Genomic DNA, 18445 nt, shown 5'->3' with positions numbered 1-18445 from the left:
TTTGCGTAAGTTTGGGAAATGTCACCTAAGTACTGGCAGAAGTTGGACTCCCCTAGATAAGAGGGTTTGCCAAAGTGGTACTAATTATAGGTATCTATCTTGGATTCAGAGAGACAACAGATTCTTCACAGAGCTGAAATTGTTCTGCAGGAGGATATGGATTATTAAATGACTATGTGGTAAAGTCAAGTTACTAGGAGCAACCCCCAACTAAGTTTCTATGGCTTACCTTTGATAGGAGGGAATGTGAAGTGGTTACCATATAAATAAAATTTATTCTTTCCATTATTGTGGGCCAAAGTTTGCCTGATAGTAGAGGTACAGATGGCTGGGACTTTGGCACAAGAATCCTGGAACAGTGCAGACAGGAGATATTAACCAGGAAAACAACCTTCTGTCCTACACAGTCTCTCCTGCCTTCCTTCACCACAAGGAGTTTCGGGTAGTGATCCTTAGGGCAGTGGTTTTCAAACCGCGGGTTGCGACTCAGTACTGGGTCGCGGAATGGAAGGCACTGAGTTGCGGCGCCTCTGGTCAGCACTGCCGACTGCTCTGCAAAAAGTCCCATCAGTGGTGCTGCCTGGCCAAGGCAGGCTAGTTCCTACCTGCTCTGACACCACCCTGTGCCCCGGAAGTGGCCAGCAGCAGGTCTGGCTCCACTGGGTTGCAGGTGTTAACAATATTCTTCAACTGGGTCACCAGAAAAAAAGTTTGAAAATCACTGCCTTAGGGTACCTTACAGTTACAGTTGACAGGTAGAAAGGGGTTATATCAGGATTATCACCATCCTCATCTCATTGCTTTGATGAATAATATGTTTATTACTAATGTTAGCAAATTTGGTGCAATCCCAGACTATTCAGGTAATAGATTCAAGGCCATTTACTTACCAGCTCAAGGTATTAAGGAAGGTGACTGCAAATACTCAGCTGTAATGAGCATGTCAGTGCCAGCCCATTCCCAGTCCTGCCAAACCGTGGCAGGGTGTGCTACCTCTTTAAGAAACTGTCTGAAGCTTACAGCCAACATAGCGTGAGTGCACTCAAGGAGCACCCTGCCACACCCTGGGGGCTGGGCTATATAAACAGGAAAAGGAAGCTGAGTGAGAGAGGGGGTATGGTTGTTATTACAAGGTGTAGACAGTCAGATCATAAGCCTGGCTCCTAGATGCTTTGTTTCTCTGACTGTAAGTTTGGTGGCTTTGAGCTAAGGGTCTTATGAAGAGGGTTAAGTGGTTCCTTCTTTGACCCAGCACCCAAAGGAAAGGGAGAAAGCCTATCTCAGTCCCAAAACAATAAAAGAACTAGGCATTCTGGTAGCTGGGTTGGTTTGGATGCATTCTTAAAGGGGACTTTTTGTTAGTTTGGTTTGGCTTCCCCCTTCTAGGATTCTGTGAACAACCCCAACCATTCAAAAATCAGAAACCAGGCCCTATTCTGAGACTTGCACAAAAATCAGGAAATTTTTAAAAACAATACATTAGAGTTTTGATTTGCCTTCTGGCTTTGAGCATTAAGGGTGACCTTTTCAAGCTTTTCTCCACAACTATGAGGACGAGAAACTTACTCTTCTTTAAAAAATGAGACCTGAGGTTCTCACCTAATCACGTGTGCAGTGAGCAAGGGGGTCTTCTTAAAAACACCAAATATTGTGAACCTCACAATTAAATTACAAGAGTTGGTTACACTGCATTCTATGGAAAGAACAATCTTTCCAGTTCATTTGCATGTATTCATTTATTATATAGATATTTCCTGCTTAGCTAATCAGTGAGAAATGGCATCTTGCTGAAAAAATAAAGGATAGCAAAGAGGTATATTGAGTCAGTAGTAGTTGAGATAAGAATTTCAGGTTTCCTTTCAAAAACTGTGAGCCGTGGATTTTTTTATCAGTGTAAGAGATGAATTTGAGCAACATTTGAAAAGTATTTAATAAAGGTACCAAAGAGAATTAATTATAAGTTCTTATTGCATGTGCAATAAGCTATGCTCCATTTTTCTGTACAGCTGACTGAAAAACATCAGACATGTTTTTCACCAGTTATCTATATACAGGGACATGGATCAAAATTGTCAACATATTTTATCAAAAGGGGTCACCTTAATGAACAAAGAGTACCCACATTTCATAGAGACATAATGTGTTTAAAGAAAGCATTCCAAAGAGATTTACTCCATGGCTTGAAATGCACTGTACTCTGCTGGTTAACAAAGAGTATGACTAGAGTTACGCATATTTTTCAGTGAGCATTGCACACTTCTCAGCCAACCACAGGTCAGTTTCACCTTTGGCAGCTGTGCTCTGTCTGCAGGAGAGACAAGTACCATCTGTTGTTCAGACTTTTGTTTCTGCACTCCCAGGTGTATATTTTGGTGCTGTGTTCACGTGTGTGTGTGTGTGTGTGGTAGGAGGGGGATCAACTCTGATGATGACATTTAGGCAGCCCAAAATGTGGAAAAATATTGGTCCATGTACAGAGGCACAAACTAATGCATATACACACAACTCAATCATTTGTGTGCCTGCCTAAAGATATAGCCACAGTCCAACAGGTACAACACATACAGATACATGCACACATCATCATCTTTTTTTTCTGTTTGTCCAGTGCCTAACTCAATGGCGTCTGGTCCATGGCTGGGACTCCTAAGTGACACAGTAATACAAATAATAATAATACTATTCATCCATGTACACCCCAGCTGGTACAGATGTATGTATACAGAAATATAGCAAATTAAAATAGAAACCAATGTAATGGAAAGATTTAACAGTGTTTAAGAAACATTGAGAGGCAGCAAACAGCTGACAAAATGTTATGAAATTTTAAATGTTTTTATTTTGCCTGCGTTTCTCTTATCAAAATTTAAGCTTCCTGAATTGCAGACATATCCAAGCTGTTTGGGCCTGATTCTGATCTCATTTACACTAGTGTAAATCAGGTATAACGCCACTGATGTTAGTGAAGATTCACCAGCGTAAAACTAGTGTGAGATCAGAACAGGGCCCACTCTCTTTAAGAGATGCACTAATACAATCTATGCAGCTAGGTGAGCACATTTTTATTTTCAGATTCACAAAAACAAAACTGAAATTGCCAGATCTTGTCTGGATTCATAGTCTTAAACACAGCTCTGTTCTAGTTGCAATTCACATTTGTCCATGGGATGAGAAGTGTGTTGCCTCTGCAGATTTAAATCAAGGCCATTAGAGGGCATTTAAACTTCAGTTTTGAATAACCCTAAAAGATTATCACTCTGAGAAAATAAAGCTCAGGCTGCCTGCAGAATAACTCTCCTCAGCTGCTCCTGCTGGAACAGCCCCTCCGTGTTTGAAGATGGCCCTTTCCCAGCTTTGTGGTTCGTTTGCTGTTTTGCTGCCTTTCTTTTGGCCATGGACTTTAGGTTTTTGTGCTTGGATATTAGGTGGCATGTCCGGAGCTTCGGAATGGGATCACCAGTGTGTGAATTCCTTGTTTGCCTGGTTGAAAGACATGCCAAGCCACTGGTATTGTAGACGGAATGCAGCGATGCTAAAGAGAATGTTTTCTGCTGGATAGGAACCTCATTGTTACTTTCAGAGGGAAGTATTTTCAGAGAAGAAAGGTGAATTAAAACTATCATAAGGAAGACTCCTGTTCTGATGACAATTTGAATATGTGCTATTTATTTGTGTTAGTAGCTGGATATAATGAGCTGATTGTATGTGAATCATAGAACTGTACAAATCAGAGATAAGAACTTATGGTATTAGGTGCCATCTAGTCCTTTCCCTGAAGGTCCGTACAGAATTGTTCCCTACGGTGTTTTTTCTAATGTTTGAGACAATCAATGTCTTGGCATTAGCTGGCAAATTAAAACAAAGCAGAGCAGTATGTGTGACATTTGGGTGAAGGAGCAGCATGGTTGATGCACCCCTCACTTGTGTGTGCACAAACCCTAATGTATACGTGTATCAGGAGTTGGCTGCAGGCATGTTGGGCCTTTGAAAATCTGGCCAGTAAGAAATATATCAAGAAATCATCCCCAGACCTTGGAAAGAAGCATTCCCCTCCTTGCAGGCTACATCTGGAGAAGTAGAAGGATTTGGGGTGGCCATACCTATTTCTTGTTCTAAACGTTTTGGTTTTTTATTCATACTTCAATATAGAAGTTCCCAAACTTTTTCTGGGCAACTGTGCCAAGTTAATGGACTCTGAGTCATGTTCTACCAGCAGGTAATGATTGCTTCCATTTGACAGTATCTACCCTGTGGCGCTTGGCCTGCTTCATGCTCCTGTCTCACAGTGGTGAGCAGCCGAAGCTCTATGGAAGGCGCACAATCAAATGGAAAGTAGGCCCAGCATAGAGACTCATCCCAAGATAGAGAGGGGATCCTAGAGTACCAATTGCAAAGGCCGCTGAAGCATAGGCTCCGACTTCTCTGGTGCTGGTGGGTGCTCGACACCCCCCTGCCCCGACTCCACCCGTCCCACCCCCATTCCAACCCCTTCCCCAAAGTCACCAGCCCAACTCTGACCCCTCCCTGTCCCTATTCCAACCCCTTCCCCAAATCCCCGCCCCAGGCCCACCTCTTCCCCTGAGCGCGCCGCATTCCCGCTCCTCCCCCTCCCTCCTAGAGCTTGTTATGCTGCGAAACAAGCTGTTTCGCAGCGGCAAGCACTGGGAGGAGAAGCGGGGACCCGGCACGCTCAGGGGAGGAGACAGAGGTGGAGATGAGGTGAGCTGGGGCGGGGTGGGGAGCTTGACTGCCGGTGGGTGCAGAACACCCACCAATTTTTCCCCATGGGTGCTCCAGCCCCAGAGCACCCAGGGAGTTGGTGCTTATGCGCTGAAGCACCCGTGATGCTGTGGATACTGCCCCAGAGCTTGGGAAGGCATTCACTGCTTTAGAGCACGCATTGGGATAGTCCGAGCCAGACGTTCCCATAGGCAGTGCTGATAGCCGAGCATTCCATATGGGACCCTAATACAGACAGAGGAGAGGCAGAGATCTGCTAACCTTTAATAATGCTTTAAAATCCATGTACAGGGAATTGCGCTCTTCAGCACTCTCAGGGCCTGAGCCAAAGCCCACTGACATCAATGGGAGTCTGTCCATCGACTTCAGTGAGCCTTGGAGCCATCCCGGAACGCCGAGCACATTTGTGTCTGAAGATCCAGCTTTACTGTACCCTCCTTGCCTCCCCTACTGCAGTGACTGCTCCATTTGAGCATTTCCTGGGGGATCCCGGCACTCCTAAGAGATCCCTTCACGCGGGTAGCCAGAACCTGCCTGAGAGTGACAGCTCCAGACTCCACATACAAAGCTAACTCCAGACTAACCCCATTGCTTAATTCTGAATGATAAAAACCTACTTGGAAAAGCAGTGACAGCCTGGCCTGCTGGGGCATTATAATTACTCTCCCACAGAGGGGATCATGCATGATCCCATGAGTGACTGTACCCACACAGCATCATTTCCAAGGGACATACTACAACAGCGGTCACAAGCTGGCAATAAGCTTACGTTGCCACTGCACGGTTTAAAATACACCTCGCAGGATTTCCCCACATTGTCTAGAGAAACCATAATGGGCACGAGCAAGAGGCCAGGGATCTTGTTCCAGATTCTTCATCCTCCTTTGCAGCTGAAGTCAGTCAGTTCTTCCCTAGCTTCATTGGGGGTAGAACACCCATTTCTGCTGCAACCGTAGCAACCTGGGCTTGGGTCAGTCTGAGATGAAGTCTTGACACCAAAATCTGAACTGTGTGGGCGGGGCTACAAACCACCTCCTCTTGCCCTCTGGAAAGACAGAGCAGACAGTGTAACTTTTCTCTTACCCACTGACAATGTACAGACAACCCGGAGACTAAAGCATCTTAGAATTGTTTCTCTACTGTCTCTATCAGTGACATGTCTCTTAAACCTGAGTGAGAATGACCTGTTCATTGGAGAGGAATCTCTCATGGCCTCCTAACCGGATGTCACTGCTGTGCTTTAACTTCAGGGACATCACAGATCACCTGAATTTATTATCCTGCAATCATCCTGGGAGTCGGAATACTATTTTCTTCAAAGGCAGATGATGTCTGGGATAGCATCTGCCCTCTGGCCCATTGATACTGCTTAGTAATTATGTCTAGAGTCATGCTTCACCATCCCCACCACATGTGTGCCAGAACTAACTCCATTTAACACAAGCAGGTAGACCAACATTTTCTCCAGGCTGCTGCCTGCCTTCTCTTTCTGTACCCACCAAATATGTATTTATATTCAGTACAACTTTTGTGTTTAGAAGAGCCCTTACACAGACAATGATGTGTAACTCTACCTCCTGTTGACTTCTCTTTACATTCTGTGGGCCAGATTTCCAAAAGGACTTTCTCCCTTTATGGGAGGAATTTGCACCCCCCACTTCTATGTCTGCAATTGCATTGCAGACACAAATCAAGTAGTTAGAGGGGCAAATGCTCAGACTTGTGCCTGCAATTCATTTTGCAGGCGTAAGATTGGTGCCACATAGAATCATAAAATCATAGAGTTTAAGGGCAGAAGGGACGACTATGATCATCTAGTCTGACCTCCTGCACATCGTAGGCCACAGAATCTCACCCACCCACTCCTGTAACAAACCCCTAACCTATGTCTGAGCTATTGAAGTCCTCAAATCATGGTTTAAAGACTTGAAGGTGCAAAGAATCCTCTAGCAAGTGACCCGTGCCCCACGCTGCAGAGGAAGGCGAAAAACTCCCAGGGCCTCTGCCAATCTGCCGTGGAGGAAAAATCCTTCCTGACCCCAAATATGGCGATCAGCTAAACCCTGAGCATGTGGGCAAGACTCACCGACCAGACACCCAGGAAAGAATTCTCTGTAGTAACTCAGATCCCACCCCATCTAACATCCCATCACAGGCCATTTGGCTTATTTACCGCTAATAGTCAAAGATCAATTCATTGCCAAAATTAGGCTACCCATCATATCATCTCCTCCATAAACTTATCAAGCTTTGTCTAGAAGCCAGATATGTCATTTGCCCCCACTGCTTCCCTTGGAAGGCAGTTCCAGAACTTCACTCCTCTGATGGTTAGAAACCTTCATCTAATTTCAAGTCTAAACTTCCTGAAGGCCAGTTTATATCCATTTATTCTTGTGTCCACATTGGTACTGAGCTTAAATAATTCCTCTCCCTCCCTGGAATTTATCCCTCTGACATATTTTTAGAGAGCAATCATATCTCCCCTCAACCTTCTTTTGGTTAGGCTAAACAAGCCAAGCTCTTTGAGTCTCCTTTCAAAAGACAGGTTTTCCATTCCTCGGATCATCCTAGTAGCCCTTCTCTGTACCTGTTCCAGTTTGAATTCATCCTTCTTAAACGTGGGAGACCAGAACTGCACACAGTGTTCCAGGTGAGGTCTCACCAGTGCCTTGTATAATGGTACTAACACCTCCTTATCTCGACTGGAAATACCTCTTCTGATGCATCTCAAGACTGCATTAGCTTTTTTGACAGCCATATCACATTGGCGGCTCATAGTCATCCTGTGATCAACCAATACTCCGAGGTCCTTCTCCTCCTCTGTTACTTCCAACTGATGCATTCCCAGCTTATAACAAAAATTCTTGTTATTAATCCCTAAATGTATGACCTTGCACTTTTCACTATTAAATTTCATACTATTACTATTACTCCAGTTACAAGGTCATCCAGATCTTCTTGTATGATATCCCGGTTCTTCTCTGTATTGGCAACACCTCCCAGCTTTGTGTCATCCACAAACTTCATTAGCACATTCCCACTTTTTGTGCCAACGTCAGTAATAAAAAGATTAAATAAGATTGTTCTCCTCTTCCTCATCACAGTCCTGGCCAGGGTTGTCTCTGGTGTATTATCTAAACCTCTGCATTATCCAAATCCCTTCCTGGTTCCACACCAAGCAGAGGGCATGTATGTCATGTATGCCAGTGGTTCTCAACCTGGGGTACATGTACCACTGGGGGTACACAGAGGTCTTCCAGGGGGCACATCAGCGTATCTAGATATTTGCCTAGTTTTACAACATACATAAAAAGCACTAGCAAAGTACAAACAAACTAAAATTTCATACAATGACTTGTTTATACTGCTCTATATACCATACACTGAAATGTAAGTACAATATTTATATTCCAATTGATTTATTTTATAATTATATGGTAAAAATGAGAAAGTCAGCAATTTTTCAGTAATAGTGTGCTGTGACACATTTGTATTTTTACGTCTGATTTTGTAAGCAAGTAGTTTTTAAATGAGGTGAAACTTGGGGATACGTGAGACAAATCAGACTCCTGAAAGGGGTACAGTACTCTGGAAAGGTTGAGAGCCACTGATGTATGTCATGCTGGGGGATAAGGAAGGAATTCAAATAATGCAGAGGTTTGGATAATATGATTTTGGATAAACAGCAGTATACTGTATATTGATTTAAGAAAAATCACACCCCCAACTGACTTAGTTAGACCAGTACAAAAGTCATTGGGTAGGCCAGTCCTTAGTGTGAGCATAACTTACCCTGTAGGATGGTGACAGCTAACGCTACTCACAGGAGGTATTAAAAGGTAGCCGATAAAGGAGGGAAGGCCCACAATGGCACATTAGTTTGCCACTTCAAACTTCCAAGTGAATGTCACAGACATTCTTTTGAGGGGTTCATAGCTTAATAAAAAGCTCTATTATTCCTGGGATCAAACTGGCTTCAGCTCAGTCCCGATTTGATGTAGATGACACTGATAATAAGGAGAAAACATCAGGGGATCAGGGGAGTTGTGAATGCACCTTCTGTCAGAGGGTATGTCCAGGCTTTGCCAATTCCATTAGCAGTCTCTGGGTAATGTTGGACCCTTCACTGCTCTTGGAGTCACATAGTTCGTGGGCAAAAACTCAGGTTTGCACCACTCAGTTTAGTTTCAGGTTTGGATTTTCTAGCTGCAGTTTGTGCTTGCAAAAAGGAGACAGCCTTTCTGAGAAGCTTACCCTGGCACACAGCTAGCTTGTGACTGGTGCATGTGTGTGCACAGGCGGCTAAGAGGGTTACAGTGGTTCTTATGCCAGAGTGGTGGTTGGGATTTCCTTTTTCTATAAAATCTGTTGCCAACTACAGACCTGCTAGCAGTGTTTTACTGGCTGAAGCCCAGCACTTACTGTATTAGATGTTCCTGGGAGAGCCTGGCAGGGTCTAAGCATGCACAAACGTTGGTGAGTTTCGAGCCTGCAGTACCGATTCTGGTTTGACACCCGTGTAGAAATCCCCATGCCACAGGTTGCAGAGCAGGCACTCCACTCTGTGCTCCATGCTTCACAGAGGTAGGAAAAGCTTGCTGATGCTGTCCCAGGCGGCCTAAGCGCTGGACATGGAAAGAGACTTTTAAGCCACACACAAATGTACTTTGCTCTGGGTCAGTGGTACGAATCCAGCTCAGGCTGGTAGTGACCAAGGAGCACCTGCAGTCTGTGAAAGGAGTTGGGGGTGGGGTTTCTCCTTTTGCTGTCCGAGGTTGATGAGTGAATGGGCCATGTAGACCAGGGGTTCTCAAACTGGGGGTCGTGAGGTTATTATCTCAGGGGTCGCGAGCTGTCAGCCTCCACCCAAACCCCGCTTTGCCTCCAGCATTTATAATGGTGGTAAATATATTAAAAAGTGTTTTTAATTTATTAGGGGGGGTCGCACTCAGAGACTTGCTGTGTGAAAGGGGTCACCAGTACAAAAGTTTGAGAACCACTGATATAGATTGATCTGTCATCCCACCCTTAGAGGGCTCCCTCCAGAACAAAGATAAGGCATTTTTAGGTACTGTTGCTTAGTTGCTCACTGTTGCAGGTTACACAATGTAAGGAACCCAATTGCAAGAACAGGTTTCATTTGGTTTAACCCTTTCAGTGGTGAATGTACCTTCCAGGGATGTTACTTTACCTATAAGGGCACTCAGGACTTTACCTGGCTTGGCATCCTGAAGGAAGTGACTGTTTTGCTTCTCACAGATCCATTCCTGACAGCACTTCCCTGGGACCGCCACACGCCTCGGATGGGGACAGTCCGGAGTGGGCAGGCGGACATCCTCACTGCAGAGGGGAACGCAGGTAAAACCTCCGTCTGAGCAGCGGCACTGGATCTTACAGCTGGGCTGGAACACCTCACCGTCTTGATAGACCTTTCCATTCACCTCGCAGCTGTCGTCTCCCTCCTCAACTGCAACCAACACCCAGAGTAACCCAATCGTAACAAAGCGACCAATCAAACACAGAGAGAAGGACTCAGGTTCCACTGAGGGCAAACATACAATAATTACAAAGGGGACTCCGTTATTTGTGGGCTCAGCTTAGGGTCTGATCCAAAGCCCACTGAAATCAGAGTGTCTTTCCATTAATTCCAAAGGGCTTTGCATCTGGCCCAGAATGGCTAGGTGAAGGAGGTAACCGACCAGATTAGCCAGGTGGTTGGCTTTGCTGGGGCTGTGATAAACTACAGTGTCTATCTGGTGAGCTCCTCATGCCAGGTATTGCGTATTTCTCCTGGCTCAGGGGGTGGTGATCACAATGTAAGTGCCTGGACAAAGAGAAGTAGCTGAATTTTCTCTGTTGACCACCATGCATGCTTGTGGTACCGGATATAAATATTAAATAAGAATAGAGCTGGTCTAATAGTGATGTAATTTATTTTTAAATAAACCTTTTAGTGCAAAGAACTCTTGGATTAATTCTTTAAAGAATAACTTTTGTCCCTCTGCGGAGCTGGTGAGAGAATGAAAACAATGATGTGTGCTTAGTTCTGAGACAAATGCCAAAATGCGTCGGATAATTTATTCACGATGAATCATTGGACCAGCACTAACTAATAAATAAATAATAACCATCAGTGTGTAGCACGTTCTGCAGGGACACTCAAAGTCCAGACTTCTTAGTATTCTCTGCTGCCAGGTGGTAGCAGCCAGCCACTGGGGCAGCTCACCAGAATCCCTCATCAGAGGCTGAGCTCATTCTGTGTGCATCCAGCCCATTTCCTCAGCTGAGCCTGGAACCTGGACCGTCACTGGCCACAGGCAGCAGCTCTTGTAGGGGATTCCTCACTGGAGCAAGGAACAAGACAACTGGAGTTTTGCTGCGTTTCTCTTGAGAGGGAGTCGCTCACAATATGATTGACACACTGAATGTAAAGCTCTCAGGCTGCTGCCTCCCTGTTCTGGGTGGAGTCAGAACCCCAAAGACTTCCTCTTGGGGCAAGTCTGCAGTACAAAATTAAGTCAACCTAAGTTACATTGATGTGCAACCAACTGCAGTAATTGAATCGCTTTTACATGTCATAGAATCATAGAATATCAGGGTTGGAAGGGACATCAGGAGGTCATCTAGTCCAACCCCCTGCTCAAAGCAGGACCAATCCCCAATTAAATCATCCCAGCCAGGGCTTTGTCAAGCCTGACCTTAAAAACTTCTAAGGAAGGAGATTCTACCACCTCCCTAGGTAACACATTCCAGTGTTTCACCACCCTCCTAGTGAAAAAGTTTTTCCTAATATCCAACCTAAACCGCCCCCACTGCAACTTGAGACCATTACTCCTTGTCCTGTCCACTTCTACCACTGAGAATAGTCTAGAACCGTCCTCTCTGGAACCACCTCTCAGGTAGTTGAAAGCAGCTATCAAATCCCCCCTCATTCTTCTCTTCTGCAGACTAAACAATACCAGTTCCCTCAGCCTCTCATCATAAGTCATGTGCCCCAGCCCCCTAATCATTTTTGTTGCCCTTCGCTAGACTCTCCCCAATTTATCCACATCCTTCTTGTAGTGTGGGGCCCAAAACTGGACACAGTACTCCAGATGAGGCCTCACCAATGTTGAATAGAGGGGGACGATCACGTCCCTCGATCTACTTGCTATGCCCCTACTTATACATCCCAAAATGCCATTGGCCTTCTTGGCAACAAGGCACACTGCTGACTCATATCCAGCTTCTCGTCCACTGTCACCCCTAGGTCCTTTTCCGCAGAACTGCTGCCTAGCCATTCGGTCCCTAGTCTGTAGCTGTGCCTTGGGTTCTTCCGTCCTAAGTGCAGGACCCTGCACTTATCCTTATTGAATCTCATCGGATTTCTTTTGGCCCAATCCTCCAATTTGTCTAGGTCCCTCTGTATCCTATCCCTGCCCTCCAGCGTATCTACCACTCCTCCCAGTTTAGTATCATCCGCAAATTTGCTGAGAGTGCAATTCACACCATCCTCCAGATCATTTATGAAGATATTGAACAAACTTCACTCCTTGTGTTGGCAGTATGTCCCCTAACCAGGAGCGTTTGTGCCCATTTAACTGTCAGTGTGGGGAATTGTGGGATGGCTTGTGAAGGCCACAACAGTTGATGTAAGGAACACAGTGTTACACTGACACCGTGTCAACCTAACTTCATTGACCTAAGTGCTACTCCTCTTGCAGGGGTGGAGTTAGTGAGTTGGTGTCATGGGCGAGTTACATCAGTGGGAGAGACATTTTAGTGTAGACACTTACAGAGTTAGGTTGATATAAGCTGCCTTACATCGACCTAACTCTGTAGTGTAGTGTAAACTAAGCCTTAAAAGTGGTACAGGCTGTGCCAGCTTCCCCTGGATGGAAAGTACTTTTGAGGAGCAGCAGCCACATGGTCCCATGGCCCATGTGCTTTGAAGGTCTCATTTGAGAAGATAGAAGGGGAGCAGGTGTAGGACAGGACCCTATTCTCATTGCCTGTGTCATCGGCAGGAGAAATGTGTCATCAGCAGGAGAAATGTACCCTGGCAGAGATGTACCCTATGTGGGATTGTAGGAAGCTGTGTTCTTGCCTGAGAGGGTCCTGAAGGGATAAACTAAGATTGAATTGGACTGAAGAGTGTCAGGCCACTGAGAGAGTGATTGAAGAGTGTGTGTCTGTGTGTGTGTGTGAGAGCAACAGACAGAAAGAGAGAGAGAGAAGAGCTTCTCAATAGAGTCTATTGCTTCTCCTCCAAAGGGGTCCCATCCTCCTTCCCAACCTTCTCGCCTGCTTCCTTGTGAATTGCTCAGAGAAGAGGTTCATCAGCCTACGAGAGAACCATGAACACTTTACTTTGCAAATGTCCTTCATGTCTGCAAAGTTTTAGGACTGTGACAGCCCTACTGCCCCCTAGCACAGCACAAAGCCCAGTGGTATGGGAGCTTAGGTACTATGGTATTGAGCATCCCAGAAATACCTAAAAAAGACAGGTAAGTCCTCCAAACTAGCAGCAACTGCCATTTCTTGGGAACCCCCCAAAGGAAGTGATTCCGTTGCCCATTAGCTCTTGTAACCGGGGAAGGTTTGATGTTTGCTCAGCTCACATCCCTGTCAGCTGACTTGAGCTCTCGGAGGAGGACAGGAACTCAAGGAGTGTTTGTTGAGTTTGTTTACGCTCCTGTGAGAACTCCAGATAGAACAGAAGTTGATGATGTGGCATAAAACTGTGTCTGTTCCCTGCGCTGAGGTCAGAGCCTTTGTTTAACAGGCATGTTTTGGGGGTTAAATGTCGGATCTGGGGTTCCATATAAGCATGTTCCAGATAAATTTCAGCCCTCTCTACCCTGGGACAGTTGTTTCCTTTGCTAGCTCTGTGGGTTGGTTGATACTGGGGACATTTCCCTCAAAATTCTAACTGGCTTTGAAACCAGGTCAGCAAAACCATCTTGCAAACTGGTTTGAGCTACAGCGCAGAGCAGACACCAGGGGTCCAGAACCACTTTTTATTAACCACTCCCCTGACAGCGGGTCAGGCTACCTGGTCTGGCTGCAGCTCCCAACCGTTTTAGGATGGGGTTAGCTGAACAGGCTGGGATTTGGGGGAGATGTTCCCCCGGTGTCAGCCAGGCTTTAATGAAAAGAGTGAGAGGAATGTGCTCACAGTTGCAGGTTCCTCCTCTCTCCAGGCGGGCATCACTGTAATCACAGATGAGGCCCTGGCTCCGATCACACACATTGAGGTGATTGCAGGGCTCTCCCAGCCGTCGCGCGCATATCCTGCAGCAGCCGCATCCGTCCAGAACCAGAGGGGAGCCGGGAGGGCAGCGGGGCGGGATCCAGGGGCAGTAACATGGTGTCCGGCACAGCTGAGTACAGACCTGCGGAAGCAAAACCATAAGTGTTCACAAAGGGTTTTTCCTTAGCTTGATGCTGCAACCTTACAGTGAATCCCACTGAGTTCACCTCAGGCTTGCTAGGGGTTTAATTTCATGGGGGTCAGGGTTTTGTTCCCAGCATGACTCAGGAGACTCTGCATTCCACAGAGAGGCTTCAAGATAGATCTGAAAACAACTGTTCCTATAGGGCTTGATACCACAAGATTCTGAGCATCTTCAGCCCCCACAGAAACCAATGAGATTCAAGGATGCTCAGCACTGCACAGCATTAAGCCCCAGATTAGAAATTACTCAGAATGAATTGCAGGGGGCGTCCTATGTACTGGTCCAGTTTTGATTTAACAAACCAATGAGAATTGGTCTTACTGCATTGTCTCTTTATTTCCTCCAGTACCTGAGTCTCCCTCTCTTTCCCCCTAACCTTAATGACCATGTTTTGCAGTGAGGCCTTGGGAATGTCACATAATGGCTTTGTGCCTCAGTTTCCCCATTGGTAAAATGAGGTTGATAATACTGACCTGCCCTGGAACAGGGGTTTGAGTTAATTATTTTTTACACAGTACTTTGAAAATGTAAAGTACTAGGTAAGCATTAAGTATTGTTACCATTTTGGTACTTTAATGGGAGTTTAGCCTGAGAACAGGCAGTAAGGACTGAATAGAAACTGAGTCACAGCCTCAGGACTTGGCCCAACAACAACTCTACACACCAACACAGTGTGGCTGTGCAAAAAAGATGCAGGTGTTAGACAACAGCTCCTAAGTGTGTTACATTGTATAAGCTGTGCCGGTCTGTACTGTTGTGGAGCGGTTAAAATGTGAGTTATTGACATACAGTAGTACATTGGAACAGCTTCCCTGCAGGCATTACATCGTATCAGACCAGTGGGACATCTTACCATCTTCTATGGGTACCCAAAATTAGGCTTGCTTAATCAAATGAGTGAAACTAAACGAGTGTCACTACTTCTTGCTTTGGCCCCTAGTGTGTCCTTAGTGATGTTCTGAGCCCCAGCTGCTGCAGCCTCTGCACCAATTTGGCCAGTTGTGCAAGTGGCACACTTGGCTGAAATTTTCAAACAACGGAAACTTAGTTGTGCTTGGAAAATATAGCTCTCAGATAGAATGGATAATTGCTTAGGAAAGTTTTTGCACAAATGCCTGTTTGCATGGACAGTCAGCTGATTTGCAGTGCAGTGACCTGCTGGAGTTTAGGTAGGTAGATAGATATAAATATCCAGTATCCATTCTGCATGCACAATTACCTGTGTGCAAATATATTTCACAGACACAGGAAGGTCCCTGTTTGCAAATCTGGCTGTGAACATTAATATGTTATCACAGAAAAAATATCAGGAGCTATTCATTTGTATTTTTCAAGTGAATTCATTGCTGGTGAAAAATGCTGGATTGATAGCCCCCTTGTGTACAACATGAACAGCAGCAGAGTAAATTTCTTGAGAACGCACACTACCCCTACCAATGTGCCATGCATTCCTGCCTACTAAATGAAGCCAGAGCAGAGTTCAGTCTCCATGCTGATTCAGACCTTGGCTTCTCTGCTGTGACTGACAACGAGGGAAGCAATCCGTGGATTCCACTGGAATGTTCATATTAATTACCATCTTCCTTTCCCTCTTTCATTAGCAGCATGTTTCATAGCAACACCCTCCCATTCTGCAGCCTACACCTGGACAGAGTGGATCTTGGTGCTGCTGTTTATTTTCCTCATCAGCAGCAGTGCCACTCACATGATGACCCTTTATCTCCCTGTAGTAACTTCAGTGGCAGGCGCGAGAGTCAAATGTATCCAAGATAGCTAGCACAGTCCCCTCTTTAATACACTTCTATTATTTAATTATGGTTTTACTGAGACAAAAAGCGTAGTGAGATTTACAGAAATAACAATAGGTACAACAGCTACAGTTACACTGACTAGGATGAAATAACAAGAGCTAACAATCATCATTCTTCAGGAAATAAGTTGAGAGCTATAAGGGTCAGGAAGAAATTTTTCTTCATGTACAGCTTTGTCCAGATGTATCTTTATAATGGGTTTTCATTTTCCTATGAAATATCTATTATAGGCCACTATTGGGGAAAGATTATCCAGATGATTGATCTGATCTGGTTCCATTAATCCTGTTTTCCTCTGTTCCTTTGTAGTTAGCTTGTCCTTAGATGACAATTTGTCCTAATGATTAAAGGCCAAAAGTATGCGGGTTAACATTCAAACAGGCATCACATTGCAATGATCTCAATGCTTGTGGTGTGTGCAACTTGAGGAATTCAAGCAGCATTTCAAGAAATTTGCAACTGAAAAATTCAAAAGTTTTAAATTTTCCTGCTCTTTGCAAAGGGAATTGTTTCTCACAGCACTTCAGATTCAGGAAAAAATTTGGTTTTAGAGCAACCAAAATCCTGTAGGAGGCATCATCCGTACATGTGCTTCACTACATCTTGGGAGTGAAAACTGGATAATGACTGAGTAATCCTGAAAAAGCAGTGTGGGTTACTTGGCTCTGTGTCCCCAGAGGCTTCAGTGCAGGACAATGAATCTGGAGAAGTAGGTCTATAAACCATTACATACAATTGTCTGCAGGTAGCAGGTATGCATGCTGGAGCCTTGGACACAATTAATAATGGAGATGGGTCATGCATATAGGTCCAAACTTACCTTTGTTGTCATTCCTCTGTCTTTAGTGGAATTGCACTAGAGATACACGTGGCTCATTAATTTTAAATCATTGCTACTTAATTCAACATTTTCCTGATAGTCATGAACTCTCTGCCTCTACCTTCAAGGGGTTGCATGAATATGATGCATTCTGCAGCATGCATACTAATAAACTTGGTAAGATCTTTGAATTGTTGCAGTTACAAAGCTAGTTTCTATTGGTTACAGGTTGCTTTGTAAGTAAGAACCAAAAGCTTCCTTGACTAAGAATAAAGCCCCCAGCTTCCTTACCTTGGAAAGGACGCAGAGAAGAGAGAAGAAGAGAAGCTGCTTTTCCAGTTGGCTTCTCATGCTGCCTTACTCTCTGGCACTTCAGCACATCAGTCCCCAGGCACTTTGGAGGCAGCAATGTGTTTGCAGTTTTAAAAGTCTCGGAGTAAGGTCCTGCTGGTGTTTATACTCTTCCCTGCTCTGATGTCACTCACAGGCTCCAATATAAACATGAGTAGGTTTGGACAAGCATCAAGATTCTTTTTTTCCCCCCAAACCCACATTCCAGCTGACATTTCCACTCACTTCAAGGTGAGAATGTGCAGCCCACTGAGAAAGCAAAAAGAAGGGAGAGTCTCCCATGGGCTTGAAGGAGCAGGAGAAGCAGCAGAAGAGGGGAGAATGGGCTGTACTAGAATGCAGGAAAGTGTGCACAGCACAGAGAGACTGCAGTAGGGAATGGCAAACTGGCCATAGCTGAGGTTGGTATGAAAGCTCCATGCTTAGTTACCGTTTCCTGCTGTTTCAAATTCAAAATGAATAGAACCTATTTGTTTACTGAACTATTTCCTTGCTGATTTTGAATTTCTAGCCTGCAGGACCTATTCATCCCTGGATTTGTACGTTAAAGTGATTTCACTTTTTATAAACCTTTTTCTGGAATATCTGCCCCATTTTCACATTTCCTGCCAGTGGAAAATCAACATACACAGATAATCTGGCATCCCCCCAAACTCGTGACCAGGACGTTGGAACAACCAGAGAGAAGCCTGCCCCAGGGAATCCATCCTAGGTTTTACACTGAGCCCACATGCTGGGATAGGACTTTGAAAGTGGAGAGGGTCAGGATGCTGTGTTGTTACTCAGGCAGTGTGGCTATCTCAGGGTTATGTACCTCACTCACTATGGAAGTTCAGTGAGTTGCTTTAGGCTCCCAGAAACTGAGGACACGAAGTTTGCAAGGTGAGCTTCTCTCACTAATTTCAGGTTTATCTCCTCTAAGTCGAGGTGTTACATTAACAATCACGCAATCACAGACATGAACGTCGCTATCTTAAAACAAAAAAACTTCAAATCCAGACTCCAGCGAGAAACTGCTGAATTGGAATTCATTTGCAAATTGGATACTATTAATTTAGGCTTAAATAGAGACTGGGAGTGGCTAAGTCATTATGCAAGGTAGCCTGTTTCCTCTTGTTTTTTCCTACCCCCCACCCCGATGTTCTGGTTTAACTTGGATTTAAACTTGGAGAGTGGTCAGTTTACATGAGCTATTACAAGCAGGAGAGTGAGTTTGTGTGTGTATGGGGGTGGGGGGGATGTGAGAAAACCTGGATTTGTGCAGGAAATAGCCCGACTTGATTATG

The 18445-nt window shown here is 45.0% G+C and overlaps 1 protein-coding gene and 1 long non-coding RNA gene across 2 annotated transcripts in view; one reads left to right on the top strand and one right to left on the bottom strand.

The window, feature by feature from the left end:
• Positions 1-10094, top strand: part of LOC142068822 (uncharacterized) — a 53004-nt gene extending 42910 nt beyond the window's left edge. The window contains exon 3 of the long non-coding RNA XR_012664718.1: positions 10000-10094. This is a non-coding gene — a long non-coding RNA (uncharacterized LOC142068822). The remainder of the gene's footprint in view (positions 1-9999) is intronic.
• CCN5 (cellular communication network factor 5) lies at positions 4987-17533 on the bottom strand. Its single transcript, XM_048819641.2, has 5 exons — positions 17100-17533; positions 13898-14114; positions 9956-10207; positions 9163-9365; positions 4987-5785 (listed from the first exon to the last, which is right to left on the bottom strand). Exons 1-5 carry the CDS (start codon positions 17157-17159, stop codon positions 5762-5764), a joined length of 756 nt encoding a protein of 251 aa, XP_048675598.1. The 5' UTR covers positions 17160-17533; the 3' UTR covers positions 4987-5761.
• Between the last annotated feature and the right edge of the window lie 912 nt (positions 17534-18445).

The sequence above is a fragment of the Caretta caretta genome, chromosome 13, assembly GCF_965140235.1.
Source record: "Caretta caretta isolate rCarCar2 chromosome 13, rCarCar1.hap1, whole genome shotgun sequence".
NCBI classification, from domain to species: Eukaryota; Metazoa; Chordata; order Testudines; family Cheloniidae; genus Caretta; species Caretta caretta.
The sequence above is the reverse complement of the archived record's forward strand: the minus strand, read 5'-3'. Positions and strand labels throughout refer to the sequence as shown.

Coding starts and splice junctions, on each gene's coding strand:
- CCN5 (XM_048819641.2), bottom strand. CDS start 17,159: ATGAGAAGCCAACTGGAAAAGCAGCTTCTCTTCTTCTCTCTTCTCTGC. Junction 14,115..17,099: donor TTCTCTGCGTCCTTTCCAAG/GTAAGGAAGCTG, acceptor TTGCTTCCGCAG/GTCTGTACTCAGCTGTGCCG. Junction 9,366..9,955: donor CCTTCAGGATGCCAAGCCAG/GTAAAGTCCTGA, acceptor TTCCATGTCCAG/CGCTTAGGCCGCCTGGGACA.